At 44.6% G+C, this 17,792-nt stretch overlaps 2 protein-coding genes across 2 annotated transcripts in view; one reads left to right on the forward strand and one right to left on the reverse strand.

The window, feature by feature from the left end:
- Positions 1-575: 575 nt before the first annotated feature.
- LOC138355249 (uncharacterized) lies at positions 576-15,309 on the reverse strand. The gene is made up of 2 exons (XM_069310112.1): positions 15,198-15,309; positions 576-1,738 (listed from the first exon to the last, which is right to left on the reverse strand). The coding sequence occupies exons 1-2, from the start codon at positions 15,307-15,309 to the stop codon at positions 576-578; spliced, it is 1,275 nt and encodes a 424-aa protein (XP_069166213.1).
- Positions 15,310-15,359: 50 nt separating this feature from the next.
- The window catches only part of LOC138355250 (uncharacterized), an 8,182-nt gene continuing 5,749 nt past the window's right edge, over positions 15,360-17,792 (forward strand). Inside the window, exon 1 of the mRNA XM_069310113.1 lies at positions 15,360-15,474. Within this exon, the coding sequence (XP_069166214.1) occupies positions 15,360-15,474 (115 nt within the window). The remainder of the gene's footprint in view (positions 15,475-17,792) is intronic.

The following is a 17,792-nucleotide window of genomic DNA, read 5'->3' on the forward strand; positions in this document are numbered from 1 at the left end:
GACCCCCAACTGAGCAAAGTTTTAATAAAGAATGTCACTGGGTTGAGAAGAGTTATTTTGTGTGGTGGCACAGAAAGCTCTAGTCTTCTGCTGCGAGAGGAACCGACAAGCCGGTTAAGGTGGGTTCAGCAGGCTGTAGGGGTTGGTGTGCCGCATGAAATCTATCAGGGATGACATGATAGAGGTGTATAAGTGGATAAATGGGCATAACAAAGGGGATATTTATAGGGTATTAAAAGTATCAACACAAGACAGAACACGAAACAATGGGTATAAATTGGATAAGTTTAGATTTAGGAAAGATCTGGGTAAATACTGGTGAGCAGTGGTCGGCCAGGCTCCCATTGGTCTTGTCCTGCTACTTACTGGCATGTCCGTCACCTCTGTTTCTGGCCAGGACCAATAGTTATTGTTAGTCAAGGCTGACCTCCCTTGTGGGTCAAGGCTGACCTCCCTTGTAGTCAAGGCTGACCTACCTTGTGGGTCAAGGATGACCTCCATTGTGGGGTCAAGGATGACCTCCCTTGTGGGGTCAAGGATGACCTCTTGTAGTCAAGGATGACCTCCCTTGTGGGTCAAGGATGACCTCCCTTGTGGGTCAAGGATGACCTCCCTTGTCGGTCAAGGACGACCTCCCTTGTGGGTCCGAGGAAGACCTCCCTTGTGGGGTCGAGGACGACCTCCCTTGTGGGTCCGAGGAAGACCTCCCTTGTGGGGTCGAGGACGACCTCCCTTGTGGGGTCGAGGACGACCTCCCTTGTGGGGTCGAGGACGACCTCCCTTGTGGGGTCGAGGACGACCTCCCTTGTGGGGTCGAGGACGACCTCCCTTGTGGGGTCGAGGACGACCTCCCTTGTGGGGTCGAGGACGACCTCCCTTGTGGGGTCGAGGACGACCTCCCTTGTGGGGTCGAGGACGACCTCCCTTGTGGGGTCGAGGACGACCTCCCTTGTGGGGTCGAGGACGACCTCCCTTGTGGGGTCGAGGACGACCTCCCTTGTGGGGTCGAGGACGACCTCCCTTGTGGGGTCGAGGACGACCTCCCTTGTGGGGTCGAGGACGACCTCCCTTGTGGGGTCGAGGACGACCTCCCTTGTGGGGTCGAGGACGACCTCCCTTGTGGGGTCGAGGACGACCTCCCTTGTGGGGTCGAGGACGACCTCCCTTGTGGGTCCGAGGAAGACCTCCCTTGTGGGTCCGAGGAAGACCTCCCTTGTGGGGTCGAGGACGACCTCCCTTGTGGGTCCGAGGACGACCTCCCTTGTGGGTCCGAGGACGACCTCCCTTGTGGGTCCGAGGAAGACCTCCCTTGTGGGTCCGAGGAAGACCTCCCTTGTGGGTCCGAGGAAGACCTCCCTTGTGGGTCCGAGGAAGACCTCCCTTGTGGGGTCGAGGAAGACCTCCCTTGTGGGGTCGAGGACGACCTCCCTTGTGGGGTCGAGGACGACCTCCCTTGTGGGGTCGAGGACGACCTCCCTTGTGGGGTCGAGGACGACCTCCCTTGTGGGGTCGAGGACGACCTCCCTTGTGGGGTCGAGGACGACCTCCCTTGTGGGGTCGAGGACGACCTCCCTTGTGGGGTCGAGGACGACCTCCCTTGTGGGGTCGAGGACGACCTCCCTTGTGGGGTCGAGGAGGACCTCCCTTGTGGGGTCGAGGAGGACCTCCCTTGTGGGGTCGAGGAGGACCTCCCTTGTGGGGTCGAGGAGGACCTCCCTTGTGGGGTCGAGGATGATCACTCCAGGGTGATTATTAAAGTCAGGTGAACAGATGCATTAGATGAAAAGAAATGTCCATGTCTTGCCGCGGGAATTGAACCCGTGACCTTAAGGATGTGACCTGACTTCGCTATTCAGAATTGAATCCTGAAAGCCACACCCTCTCCCACGGTGTGTGCTGGAAGCCACACCCTCTCTCCCACTGTAGACAATAACCACAAACGTGACCTCTGGATACGTCCATAAAGAACAGCGCCCGACATGAACGCATTTGTGTAATTGTCTCTCAGGAAATAATAATCATTTTTATTAAAAAAAACAAAAAAACTTGTTAAATATACAACAACGAATTTAAACGTGAAAGTTCATTCTGGATGACTACCACTGTCCACCAGGAATGTGCTGGTGATGTAGTAAGATGTGTCATGTATACAGGGATACATACACACATCAACTTTAATTCAGTTCTGGACCATGTCTCGGTATACAGTATACTTGGAGTATTTTTAGCGGTCACTTGTGTGGCCTTAGCAACCCTCCAGAGGTTGGTAGGACTTAACAAGACAAACTTGACTAAAATTAATTTGTTCAATTCCAGGATTGATGATAAACTTATGACATTTGATGAGAGGATCTTAATTATACAGATTTAGTGTTCAATCTTACACTATTGGAAAGATAAACTCGTAATGTATTGATATAGATATAGTTCATATTATATATTGTGAGACACCAGCGGCCATTCCCTGGTCAGAGACCCCCCATTGTGGGGGTCTCCTGTTCACAAGATCACGAAGGAAGGATTATGACAGGAATTTCCTGAAATATTTTCATATTTAATAATATATCTAAAGAAGGATACTTCTGAAGTTATGTTATTAAATACGACAGTACTTAAGGACATTCCTGTCTTAATCCTTCCCTCGTGATCTGACAGTGTCACATTGTTCATCACGTATTAATTTCTTTGCTATTTACACACACATTTTAAATATATATATATATATATATATATATATATATATATATATATATATATATATATATATATATATATATATATATATATATATATTATATATATATTATATATATATATATATATATATATATATATATATATATATATATATATATATATTATATATATTATATATATATATATATATATATATATTATATATATATTATATATATATATATATATATATATATATATATATATATATTATATATATTATATATATATATATATATATATATATATATATATATTATATATATATTATATATATATATATAATATATATTTATATATATATATATATATATATATATATATATATATATATGAATGAAATCAAAGACAACAAAACGCAACTACTTCATGCTACAAACGAGTGGAGAAATAGCAACATCGACCATAGTATCCGTACCCGCATTGAACAACACCTCGACATCCTCACAGACCAACATCACCTCAGCACTGAAACAAGGATTATCAAGAAACTAACAACATTATATGGAGGACCTATGGCAATTCCACGACCAAGAGATGGCTTCCTGAACCTTGCAGGAATTAACCTCACTGAGGACCAAGTCACTCTCCTAAATCTGGGCATAAACTGTCATGTTATGTCCAGACCGAGTGAAATGGCCCGGAAAGTAGAGTTGGAAATTCTGTTGGACGACATATTCGACCTCGAGACACAAAAGAAGGTCACTACCAAAGATACCTTACAAGCAGAACTTATTGCAGAAGGAGGAAAGAATCGAGGCAACTACAGAAGCACCATACTGTCCCCCGAGCTTAAAGCGGCAGCTAAAAGCCTTCGTGAGAACAAGGAGATAGTTGTCAGGAGAGGTGACAAGTCGCCAATATATGTCATTCTTAAAAAAGACGAATATCTGGCGAAAATGAACATCATACTCTCTGACCAAACTAAGTTCCAAAGGGTAACGAAGGACACTACAGCCGAATTAAAAACAAAGGTCAACAAACTGATCGAAACTGTAAACGCCAAGAAATCCGGACTCCACCTGCCAAAGATCATTGGGGAATATAAACCTGGATATGCGTATGGAAATGTCAAGACGCACAAGCCTGGAAACCCACTTCGGCCAATCATTAGCCAGATACCCACACCCACGTACAGACTGGCAAAGCGACTCAACGGCCTGCTGACTCCTTATGTTCCTCGCGCCTTCAGCCTGAAGTCTCCAAAGGAATTTGTGGACTTACTGCGGGGCACACGGGCCACAGGGATAAGAGCCTCGTTGGACGTAGAATCGCTGTTTACCAACGTACCTGTGGACGAGACAATCGGAATGATAGCCGACAGAGTGTATCGTGATCCAGCCTGTACTCCTCTTGACATGCCAGAAAGTATTCTGAGGAAACTACTCCAAGCTTGTACTAAAGAGGCACCCTTCTTGAGCCCGGATGGGCACATGTATAAGCAAGTAGATGGGGTCGCCATGGGTTCTCCCCTAGGTGTCCTGTTTGCAAACTTCTACATGGGTACCATCGAGCAAAAAGTCTTAGTCGACATGAACTTGAAACCGGCCATATACTGCAGGTATGTTGACGACATTTTTACACAGGTACCTGATGTCAGACATCTGCAGAAGCTGAAGGAGGCATTTGAGCAGAGTTCCGTGCTGCGTTTCACTTACGAGACGGAAAAGGATGGGAAGCTGCCTTTTCTAGATGTAACAGTCATGGAAAAGGGCGGAGGTTTCCACACTGCAGTCTACACTAAGGAAACAAACATAGGAATGTGCCTAAATGCCAACAGCGACTGCCCTGACAGGTACATGAGGAGTGTTGTTAACGCATACGTCGACCGTGCTCTCAGCCACAGCTCAGAATGGAAGCAAGTCGACGAAGAACTCTGTAGGGTAAGGCAGGTCCTAGTCAATAACGGCTTCTCCAATGGTTTCATCGAAGACATCATAAGAAGGAAAGTGAAAAGCCATGCAACCTCTGAAGAGACAACTAACACAACACCTATACCCCCTATTAGACTATTTTACAGGAACTTCTTTTCCACAGCTCATAAAACGGAGGAAAGGGTCCTGAAAGATATTGTTAATAGAAACGTTATCCCTACAGACAAAAATCAGAGGATACAACTGACGATTTACTATAAAACCAGAAAAACGGCCAGCCTACTCATGAGAAACTCTCCAGACACAAAACAGAACGCTTTAAAAGAGACTAATGTCGTCTATGCCTTCAAATGCCCACTTGGGGACTGTAAGCTCCAAAAAACCCAGTATATAGGCAAGACAACAACATCTCTTTCTAGGCGTTTAACGATGCATAAGCAACAGGGCTCCATTAAGGAACATATAATCTCTTCCCATAACCAAACCATCGCCAGAGAAATCCTAGTAAACAACACAGAAATCATCGATAGATACAGCGATAGCAGGCGGCTTGACGTTTGCGAGGCACTACACATCAAGAAGTCAACACCAGCAATCAACAGCCAATTATTGCACAACTATATTCTACCCACCTCAAGACTCCGCTCCAATATAGAAGCATCAAGAATTATGGACCAATAGGCTTTCTACAAACACTTCTATTCAATACCCATTGTTTCTGTTCTGTCTTGTGTTGATACTTTTAAATACCCTATTAATATCCCCTCCTGTTCTGTCTTGTGTTAATGCCACATCACCTTTCCCACCTCACTCAAATGTAGATATAAAATCAGAGATACGTTCTAATCAGTTGTGTATTTGTGAAGTCTTTGAAAATGTAATAAGTTTTACGAAACGCGCCCGTGTCGCGTCAGACTAGAAATAAAAATGAATTTTGGAGAAGTGATTTTTGATTTACCTCCAACAGTGAAGCGTAATGTACGAAAGATTGAGAAAATTCGTGTTAGAATTATTAATCTTACTTTTTCGGTTATATTTAATAATATATGTCTACAGGAAAGACTGCTACCAAAATATACTAATATATATATATATATATATATATATATATATATATATATATATATATATATATATATATATATATATATATATATATATATGTGTGTGTGTGAACAAGCCTGAATGGTCCCCAGGACAATATGCAACTGAAAACTCTGGGGTGTGAGTTTTCAGATATACATATATATATATATATATATATATATATATATATATATATATATATATAACTGAAAACTCACACCCCAGAAGTGACTCGAACCCATACTCCCAGAAGCAACGCAACTGGTATGTACAAGACGCCTTAATCCACTTGACCATCACGACCGGACATAATGAGGTGATAGCCGAGGCTATATGAACCACCCCACCGCCGGCACTCGGATAGTTATCTTGGGCATAGCATTTTACCAAATCACCTCATTCTTTGGGGCACACGTGAGGAACACAAATGCGAACAAGCCTGAATGGTCCCCAGGACATATGCAACTGAAAACTCACACCCCAGAAGTGACTCGAACCCATACTCCCAGAAGCAACGCAACTGGTATGTACAAGACGCCTTAATCCACTTGACCATCACGACCGGACATAATGAGGTGATAGCCGAGGCTATATGAACCACCCCACCGCCGGCACTCGGATAGTTATCTTGGGCATAGCATTTTACCAAATCACCTCATTCTTTGGGGCACACGTGAGGAACACAAATGCGAACAAGCCTGAATGGTCCCCAGGACATATGCAACTGAAAACTCACACCCCAGAAGTGACTCGAACCCATACTCCCAGAAGCAACGCAACTGGTATGTACAAGACGCCTTAATCCACTTGACCATCACGACCGGACATAATGAGGTGATAGCCGAGGCTATATGAACCACCCCACCGCCGGCACTCGGATAGTTATCTTGGGCATAGCATTTTACCAAATCACCTCATTCTTTGGGGCACACGTGAGGAACACAAATGCGAACAAGCCTGAATGGTCCCCAGGACATATGCAACTGAAAACTCACACCCCAGAAGTGACTCGAACCCATACTCCCAGAAGCAACGCAACTGGTATGTACAAGACGCCTTAATCCACTTGACCATCACGACCGGACATAATGAGGTGATAGCCGAGGCTATATGAACCACCCCACCGCCGGCACTCGGATAGTTATCTTGGGCATAGCATTTTACCAAATCACCTCATTCTTTGGGGCACACGTGAGGAACACAAATGCGAACAAGCCTGAATGGTCCCCAGGACATATGCAACTGAAAACTCACACCCCAGAAGTGACTCGAACCCATACTCCCAGAAGCAACGCAACTGGTATGTACAAGACGCCTTAATCCACTTGACCATCACGACCGGACATAATGAGGTGATAGCCGAGGCTATATGAACCACCCCACCGCCGGCACTCGGATAGTTATCTTGGGCATAGCATTTTACCAAATCACCTCATTCTTTGGGGCACACGTGAGGAACACAAATGCGAACAAGCCTGAATGGTCCCCAGGACATATGCAACTGAAAACTCCGGTCGGTCGTGATGGTCAAGTGGATTAAGGCGTCTTGTACATACCAGTTGCGTTGCTTCTGGGAGTATGGGTTCGAGTCACTTCTGGGGTGTGAGTTTTCAGTTGCATATGTCCTGGGGACCATTCAGGCTTGTTCGCATTTGTGTTCCTCACGTGTGCCCCAAAGAATGAGGTGATTTGGTAAAATGCTATGCCCAAGATAACTATCCGAGTGCCGGCGGTGGGGTGGTTCATATAGCCTCGGCTATCACCTCATTATGTCCGGTCGTGATGGTCAAGTGGATTAAGGCGTCTTGTACATACCAGTTGCGTTGCTTCTGGGAGTATGGGTTCGAGTCACTTCTGGGGTGTGAGTTTTCAGTTGCATATGTCCTGGGGACCATTCAGGCTTGTTCGCATTTGTGTTCCTCACGTGTGCCCCAAAGAATGAGGTGATTTGGTAAAATGCTATGCCCAAGATAACTATCCGAGTGCCGGCGGTGGGGTGGTTCATATAGCCTCGGCTATCACCTCATTATGTCCGGTCGTGATGGTCAAGTGGATTAAGGCGTCTTGTACATACCAGTTGCGTTGCTTCTGGGAGTATGGGTTCGAGTCACTTCTGGGGTGTGAGTTTTCAGTTGCATATGTCCTGGGGACCATTCAGGCTTGTTCGCATTTGTGTTCCTCACGTGTGCCCCAAAGAATGAGGTGATTTGGTAAAATGCTATGCCCAAGATAACTATCCGAGTGCCGGCGGTGGGGTGGTTCATATAGCCTCGGCTATCACCTCATTATGTCCGGTCGTGATGGTCAAGTGGATTAAGGCGTCTTGTACATACCAGTTGCGTTGCTTCTGGGAGTATGGGTTCGAGTCACTTCTGGGGTGTGAGTTTTCAGTTGCATATGTCCTGGGGACCATTCAGGCTTGTTCGCATATATATATATATATATATATATATATGATAATAATATAGGAGCGCCAGGAGCACATTGCAACTGGTGTCACGGTGCCTTAAACCACTCGACCATCAGTGACTGTACAAAAAGTGGTGATAGCCGAGGCTATTTGAACCACCACCCTGACTGCACTTTGATGGTAATCTTGGGCATAGCTTTTCATCAAATCACCTCATTTTTATGGGGCCACATGAGCAACACAAATGCGAACAAGCTTGAATGGTCCCCATGCATATATGTGAATGAAGTTTTCATATAGTTGGAGTTTTCAACTCCAACTATATGAAAACTATCACTGCTGCCATTCACTGGTTTTATTATGTTAAAAAAAATACTTTTTTAGTAGAGAATATATAAGTGCTTCGTTAATTTCAAGATGTTTCGTGCAGTCGGATCAGAAACACCTAATACGGGGCCTCGTAGCCTGGTGGATAGCGCGCAGGACTCGTAATTCTGTGGCGCGGGTTCGATTCCCGCACGAGGCAGAAACAAATGGGCAAAGTTTCTTTCACCCTGAATGCCCCTGTTACCTAGCAGTAAATAGGTACCTGGGTGTTAGTCAGCTGTCACGGGCTGCTTCCTGGGGGTGGAGGCCTGGTCGAGGACCGGGCCACGGGGACACTAAAGCCCCGAAATCATCTCAAGATAACCTCAAGATAATAGGACAGGCATCTTGTCTCGTACTTCCCCATTGGCTCTAGTGAGATTGGTGTCAAGTGTTCGAAAGCTGGAACCCGAGCCTGAGACTGGGTACACAAGTCTCGGGAAGATCATTAGTGTTGTAAGCCCATACAGGAAGGTCCTGTAGACCAGAGCTTGGATACGTCAAGTATATACGTGTTTAGGGGAGACTTTAAAAGCTGTGTGTGTACTCGCCTAGTTGTGTCTGCAGGATCGAACATTGACTCTTGGATCCCGCCTTTCGAGCATCAGTTGTTAACAGCAATGACTCCGGTCCTATTTCCCTATCATGCCTAGTTTTAAAATTATGAATAGTATTTGCTTCCCCAACCTGCTCCTTAAGTGCATTCCATTTTCCCACTACTCTCACGCTAAAAGAAAACTTCCTAACATCTCTGTGACTCATCTGAGTTTCCAGGTACCACCCATGTCCCCTCGTTCTGTTACTATTCCGTGTGAACATTTCGTCTGTTTCCACTCTGTCAATCCCCTGAGTATTTTATACGTTCCGATCATGTCCCCCGTCTCCCTTCTTTTTTCTAGTGCCGTAAGGCACAGTTCCCTCAGGCGCTCCTCATACCCCCATCCCTCGTAACTCTGGGACGAGTCTCGTTGCAAACCTCTGAACCTTTTACAGTTTCCTTATATGCTTCTTCAGATGGGGACTCCATGATGAGGCGGCATACTCTGAGACTGGCCTCACGTAGGCAGTGTAAAGCGCCTTAAATGCCTTCTTAGGTTTCTGAAAGATGTTCTAACTTTTGCCAGTGTAGAGTACGCTGCTGTCGTTATCCTATTTATATGTGCTTCAGGAATTAGATTAGGTGTTACGTCCACGCCCAGGTCTCTTTCTCGCGTCGTCACAGGTAGGCCGTTCCCCTTCATTGTGTAATGTCCCTTTGGTCTCCTATCTCCTAGTCTCATTTCCATAACTTTACATTTGCTCGTGTTGAACTCCAGTAGCCATCACTCTGACCATCTCAGCAACCTGTTCAGGTTCTCTTGGAGGATCCTGCAATCCTCATCTGTCACAACTCTTCTCATCAACTTGTGTGTGTAAGGGACTGGTCGGGTCCCTCACTAGTGGTGCCTCACACAATATAATAAAGATATGGAACAACACTAGACACAGACGCCTTTAATGAAGATAACGTAGGTGTTTATTAATTCTCATTTAATAAATATCTTATGAAGAGTTATCAATAAGGTCTCAGACCTTATTTACGCATTTTCGTAAATGCAGACCGCATTTACGAGCGACTCAGAGTCGCTCGTAAATGGGCTACAGCGTGAGAAAGATAGCGATCATCTTCAGCCAGCCTCATTTGCATAATACGACCCCCATCTGACAAGAAGTTATGTTTCCACCGACACTTTGCTAAGACCACACATTGCGCCCTCGACGGATGTCACACTTCCTTGTCCAGATGACGGAGGGGTACTGCCTTCTTGAGGGCCATAACGGAGTAGTTTGTGCCGCAGTCGGCCAAGTCGGGTCCGGCTTTGGCCACGGCTTATAAGTCAGTTACCACCATATTCTGATCAGGTATCGTAACACGCTGGGGCCTGACAGCTGAGTAGCCAGCGCTCGGGATTCGTAGTCCTAAGGTTCCGGGTTAGATTCCCAGCAGAGGCGGAAACAAATTGGCAGTTTCTTTCATCCTGATGCCCCCAGTTTACCTTGCAGTAAATAGGTATCTGGAAGTAGACAGCTGCTACGGGCTGCTTCCTGGGGATGTGTAACAAAAAGGAGGCCTGGTCGACGACCAGGCCGCGGGGATGCTAACCCTCGAAATCATCTCAAGATAACCTCAAGATAACGCTACTATGGTTGTCCCTACTAATACGGTAGCTAGCTTCAGTTGTGACACGGCAGGTCGTGGGCCTAGTTATTTGTGTAGAAGCAGCTACAGAAAACGTCCCTAGTCATCTTGATAGACGTTTCAATGACAGATATGTCTCACTAGTGTACCAATATAAGCCACTGAGGTTGAGTGTATTACATATACATGTATTTGCTTGAGAGACATAGACCTTCTAGTGTTCACATATTGTATTGTGCTTCCCATATTTTCGTGTGTGTGTGTGTGTGTGTGTGTGTGTGTGTGTGTGTGTGTGTTTGTGTGTGTGTGTGTGTGTGTCCATGAGCCGTGTGTTGAAGTGTCTCCAGACACACACCATTGTTAAGTGTCAACCAATTAGTGTTGAGTGTAACATAACCTTCAGGCGAGAACAACATCAACTACGAGTTATTACTTTCGTTTCCAAATATTTTATTGCAGTAAATAATTTGGGTAAATATAATGTTTACTGCTGCATCTAGACCTTTACTTAACTCTTCCTCATTGCCTGTGTTATAATCCTTTACTGCAGACTCATCAGTACGCTCGTTGATTAATTTGATGCTCAGTGTCAATACAATTCCTTCTCCGCGTGTATTTCCAAGGTAAAACACACACACAGTTCAACGGAATTTATCATTGCACGATGTACAAGATTCCTTTCGTATTGAGTTGAGCCTTGTCAGTACAAGGCGTCTTTAGGACTCATCTTTGTTATGACTTCTCTAGAGTTCTTGGTCTTGGCCCACCAGCACAGGAGTCCCACTTAACGTTCAACACGACGTGATGAATCTCTTGACTACAGTCGACATAAGCAGTGGAGATGACAGACCTTGTAAAATTCCAGCTGGTTTCTTAAGGAGGACGTCAGTTCACTTAATCTATGTTGTGTCTGGCGACAAAGTTCAACATCTTCAGGTAGTTTACTGATCTCTTCCTAAACATAAACTCTTCGTCTTTGTAGGGAACGCCTGTTAGTGGACCGCTGTTGTAGTTCGTGTTTTTGGTTCTCCCCTTACATGTAAACGATAGAAAGTGAAGAGACGATGATGTTTCGGTCCGTCCTGGACTATTCTGAATCGACTTGAGAATGGTCCAGGACGGACCGAAACGTCGTCGTCGTCCCTTCACTTTCTAGTGTGTGGTCTGGTCAGCATACTTCAGCCACGTTATTGTGACTCCTCGCCTGCATGTAAACGATACATTGGATATCTTCACACATTTGAGAGCTTCCTTTTCCTTATCAACACGATGAATACCATGGTGCAGGGATCCCACAGCTCAGCACCTGCCTCACTCAACACTCGGGGTGGACCAAGAGCGGGGCCTGATAAGTTTGTCACAGTTCTTCTGTTTCCTCATTTTATTCTGGTAGTGCTTATCCAGATTATCTTGCCTCTGATTGCCGTTCAGGCTGTTATGCTATTTTGTAAACACTTTATTAAATCTTGCTATGAGTAAATCAGACACTGTTTCTTTGGTGTATGCTCTTTATATTTTCTTTGTTTATTTCATGATTCACCATGTCGTTGTATGGCTGCGAACCTTCAGGTGCTCTTGTGCCAACTTTATGTCGATTTCAGACTGTCATAACTGGATGTTTTCATGTACTCATCTGTCTCGATTCTGCCATATTGATTCTGCTACACCATGCAATCCCTGTCTGTTGTGCTCGCGCGCGCGCGTGTGTGTGTGTGTGTGTGTGTGTGTGTGTGTGTGTGTGTGTGTGGGTGTGTGTGTTTGTGTGTGTGTGTACTTGCCTAATTGCACTAATTGTACTCGCCTAATTGTGCTTGCGGGGGTTGAGCTTCGGCTCTTTTGTCCCGCCTCTCACCAACTGGTGTACAGATTCTTGAGCCTGTTGGGCTCTATCATATCTGCATTTGAAACTATGTATGGAGTCAGCCTCCACCACATCACTGCCTAATGCATTCGTTAACTACTCTGACACTAAAAAAGTTCTGACACTAAGAGAGAGAGAGAGAGAGAGAGCGAGCTCACGTCACCAACGCGACTGGGCATCAACCCTTGGCAGATACCATTCTCCGATATTAAATTTTTTATTCTGTTGCTACAGCAGTTCTATCCGGTGATCAGTGTCGCGAGAGAGTGGTCGGGAAATCTATTTTAAAAACGACATACAGGCCAGCATATGCACACGCACTTTCGTATATATCAATGGGAAAATTGGTTTTTAAACTCATAGATTATAGTGTATAAACTTTTAAATCCCTGTATGAAATGTGTCCCCACTATTTACATTTCATTCCACGCCTTCACTACCTTCATGTTTAAAACTCATTTTAATGTCCCTTTGATCCATTTGAGTATCAAGTTTTCATCTGATACCTCGCACGTTAATTATATTTTCAAAACTGGTGATAGACGGACAAATTTTGTATATTGTGGAAGTGTCTCCAATGTTTCTTTACTCCTATAGTGAGGTGAGGTTCAGTTTTTGTTTTCCTGGTAGAATATATCTGACCCTTAGAGTAAGTTCTCGGACTATTCAGTTGCTAGCTCCTAGAATTTTTCTCATTTTTTTTTCGTGAAACAATTTTTTTCGAAAGAAAAAAAAAATCAAAAAAAGAAAAAAAAATCGAGGAACAATGGGCAGTTTCTTTCACCCTATGCCCCTGTTACCTAGCAGTAAAATAGGTACCTGGGTGTTAGTCAGCTGTCACGGGCTGCTTCCTGGGGGTGGAGGCCTGGTCGAGGACCGGGCCGCGGGGACGCTAAAGCCCCGAAATCATCTCAAGATAACCTCAAGAATCTTATGAGTGATGATGAAGTGAGTGTTCGCTTTTTCATCTTATTCGTGCCCCTGATGAAGCGAGTGTGTGTTTTGAGTTGAATTGAATTGTTCCAAATTGTGGTGAAAACCGTTCTGAAATATTCCTTGTTCGGAATGCTGTACTACAGTTTAAATGATATCCGTTTCTTTCCCGCTGGTGATATCCTGGCTCTCTCTACTTCAGGAGATAGTTAAGCCTGCTCCATGACTTTATACGATTCCTGGAGAAGTTTCTCTTCCATTTCTTATAAATTCCGGACTTTCTATGTTACCATGTCTATCTGCATTACTTTACAGTTGCTAGGATTGAACTCCAGCAGCCACTCGTTCTCGCATTTCAAGTCTGTAGTTTCTTGCATTCGTCATCTGTTTGTATCTTTCTCATTCCCTTTTTATCATCCTAAATACTTACCTAAATAATTCTGTTCTTCCCACCCACACCCTGAGAAAGATAGATCACGAATTTAAGAAACAGGAAGGATCCCAGGACTGACCCTTGAGGGACCACCCTTGTCACCAGGGCCCCCCACCCTTGTCACCAGGCCCCGCACCCTTGTCACCAGGGCCCCCACCCTTGTCACCAGGCCCCGCACCCTTTTCACCAGGCCCCGCACCCTTGTCACCAGGCCCCGCACCCTTGTCACCAGGCCCCGCACCCTTGTCACCAGGCCCCGCACCCTTGTCACCAGGGCCCCCCACCCTTGTCACCAGGGCCCCCCACCCTTGTCACCAGGGCCCCCCACCCTTGTCACCAGGGCCCCCACCCTTGTCACCAGGGCCCCCCACCCTTGTCACCAGGGCCCCCACCCTTGTCACCAGGGCCCCCCACCCTTGTCACCAGGGCCCCCACCCTTGTCACCAGGGCCCCCCACCCTTGTCACCAGGGCCCCCACCCTTGTCACCAGGCCATAGTATGTCCAATATTTGTTTTTGGAAATTGATACTGATGCTTCTTATAGGGATGCATGGATACCATTTTTGTTATCAACATCTTTGGTAAAGATTTGGATTTTAAGTGATAAATCGTTCTTTGAATTTTAAAGAAGCCGTTCATAGAGAATGCAGATTTCCTCAAGGATAGATTTTAGGGCTAAGTCTCTTTTTAAGATACATCAAAGACATTAATAACGCCGTAAACCAACATTTTGTGTGTATTTATACCTCAATAAACGTATTTCAGTTTCAATACATCGCGTCTGCAATGCTGCCGACAAGGTCTTGAAATATGTTGACAAAGAAAATAACCAGGGAGTAAGGCATTGAAATCTGTTGTCCAGGTTGAAATTGTAAACAAAAAATAAAGAATCTCACCCAAACCATTAGGATAATCCAATATGAACCATTGACGTTAAGGAAAAGAAAATGGCCATCCCGCTAAATAGTCATATTGTATCTTGGACTATATCTAACAAGCCGCTGGCGTCCTGTCCCCGTTGAGGCCACTAGAGAGATGGTGGCCCTCAGGTAAATTCAGATCTTTTCAAGTAAATACTGTATCGAAGCATAGAGCTTTTACTTACGAAAATACATGGTCACATGTGAAAAATCGTTATAAAATTTAGTCAACATACCAGATTAGGCTTATGGTCAGAGGACTAACAGCTCTGCTAATAAGACATAACGGGCCTGACCTCATTTAGACAAATTACTGAACAAGTTGAAGGACGTTATACTGGACCACTTGATGATGATCAACGTAACAGGAACAAGTTACAACAACAGCTTCAAACTCACCGAAGCCGAAGCCAATAATACCAAGATAGTTCAGTTCAAATACCTCATGTACGAAATGTTCAGGACGAATGAGGTGAGTGATCACACGCCACTGACTCTCAGCCCCCGCCATGGCTAGTGACGAGGCTGGCTCATGTATAAATATATAGCGAATATAGTGAAATGTGGCGTGACTGTTCCATAGAGTTGGGGCCATATGCTGGGCAAACCCCTATAGCTTTCAAGGTCAACAACCCGAACATTGAAACGTGTGGGCAGCACAAATACCTTGGAGTTGGTATTAACAGTGACATTGTAAATGATCTAACCGTAGGTTAAAAGAAAGACTAAAACCATTGAGAACACTTACTGGTAAGAATATTGGTATCAATATTAAATATGCTAGACTATTCTATATGATGTTTGTTAGATCTCTCGTTGATTATAATGCTCTGCACTTAATTTCCCCTCCTCTGTGTTGGACAAACTTGAAGTAGTACAGAATGAGGCCATGAGGATAATTCTTGGTGCCCCAAGATGCACAAGAATCATCAACATGAGGGAAGAACTGAAGCTTCCAACCATACTAGAGAGAATAATGCAAGTTAACACTACTTTTTGCCTTAAAGTCATGAGAGATCCTACATCTGCATTGCTCAGAGACAAATTATTTAGGGCTGTTAACACCCTTTTGACTGGTTCCGACATACCAACTCATTCCTTTTATGATAATTGGCTGAGAAACAATGCTTACAATCTCATTAAACTTAACATTCCTTTTAAGTGCAATCTACCTGTCTCTGATATTCCTCTTTATCTGTACCCCACCATTCAAGTATCATACACACCTGTCACCAAGAAAGATAATGAAAATCTTGCTCTACTCAAAGCTGTCACTCTTGAAACAATTGCCTCCTCCATCGAGAGTCTAAGATCTCACGAGCACTGTGTCTACACCGACGGCTCAGTCCAGTCTTCTACTGGACGGACTGCAGCGGCATGTAGGTTTTAAAGAAATAATATTTGCACAAAGACTGTCAGTGTCAGGTTAAACAACTGGCTGACCTCCACACAAGCAGAACTAGCAGCATTACATATAGCAACCAGCACATTAAAAAATATTGGAGGAGGAATAATATTCTGCGATTCAAAGTCTGCTCTTCAAGCAATCGAAAACTTCTCTTGGAAGATCGACAGCAAGAACCTCATACTCCCAATTATAAATGACCTAATTGATGCACAGAGTAAAGGGTCTCGAATCTCCTTTGTATGGATACCTTCACACATAAATATAACCCATCATAATGAGACAGACATTGCAGAAAATTAGCGTGTAACAAGTTTGAAGTTGAATTAGATCTAGGTATCCCCATCTCTGCTGTCAAAACTGTATTGGTCCAAACATTCAGATCTGATAGGAAAGAACTTACTGACTCCCAACGACCTGAAAGTACTAGTTTAAAAAGCTATGATTTGTTCAGATCTGAAACCTACATCTATGGACAGCACAAAACGTCCACTAGACTGTGCGACACAGTGGTTGCAAGGATCAGGTTGGGTTACCGTTACCTGTGGCAGGTGGCTGCAGGTGACGGGTCTCCCAATCCTGAGCACTCCAGGTGCAAACTCTGTGAGCAGGAACTGCGGCACGATCTCCCGCACTACATCACCGAATGCCCAGTTATTAGACCTTTCAGACCAGTTGGCGTGAGGTACCTGGAGCTCTGCAATTACTTTATTCACTCTCGTGTTCTTAAAGATATCCTCATGTTGCTCCCAAAATTTGCCAGTGCAGACTACTAAACATATGGACCTGTATGACTAACCATCCTGCGAGATGGGGACCTTTAGTATCACTGCTGCCTTATTCACTCTTGTGTTGATGATATCCTCATAATGCACCCAGAGTCTGCCAGTGCAGACTACTGATCACATGCCTCTGTATGACTAACCATCCTGTGTGATGGGGATTCTTAGCATCACGTAGCTAGTTCCACGGCACACTCTGTACTCCCTTCACATAGTCTGGCGGAGCTGCACAAATACAGATGTACCTAAATATGTTAATAATAATGAAAAAAAAGATTCCTCGGCACTGCAGGTTTCACGACGCAGAAGCTACGTCGTGATCTCTCTCACGATAATATTAAACTTCCCGTCATCAGACCCCTACAACCAGGGGTATGAGGTACCTGGAGCATTATATAATTATCTTATCGACTCTCATGTTTTTGATATCCTCATAATGCATCCAGAGTTAGCCAGTGCAAGCTTTTGATCACCTCAGAGTAGACTAATCATCCACCGAGCGGGGGGGGGGGGGGGGTATATAGTAACACACAGCTCCCTCTTGACACAAACAATGTAACCCTTCATGTAGTCTAGAACAGTTGCCCAAGTGTCTATGCTTATAGAAAACATAGTATAATTTATATCAAGGAATTTTAGTACATTTAGGTCAGCCTTATCTCTGTACCATTGATTTACACCCACTCTCGATATGCCACTTTGTAAAAAAAAAATGATAATAATAATAATAATAAAGCAAACTGCCTAATGCCTAACCTAGCCAATGCCTAACCAGGAAACGTATGAACCCGAACCACCCAATCAGCC

This window comes from Procambarus clarkii, chromosome 66, assembly GCF_040958095.1.
Source record: "Procambarus clarkii isolate CNS0578487 chromosome 66, FALCON_Pclarkii_2.0, whole genome shotgun sequence".
Taxonomy (NCBI): Eukaryota; Metazoa; Arthropoda; class Malacostraca; order Decapoda; family Cambaridae; genus Procambarus; species Procambarus clarkii.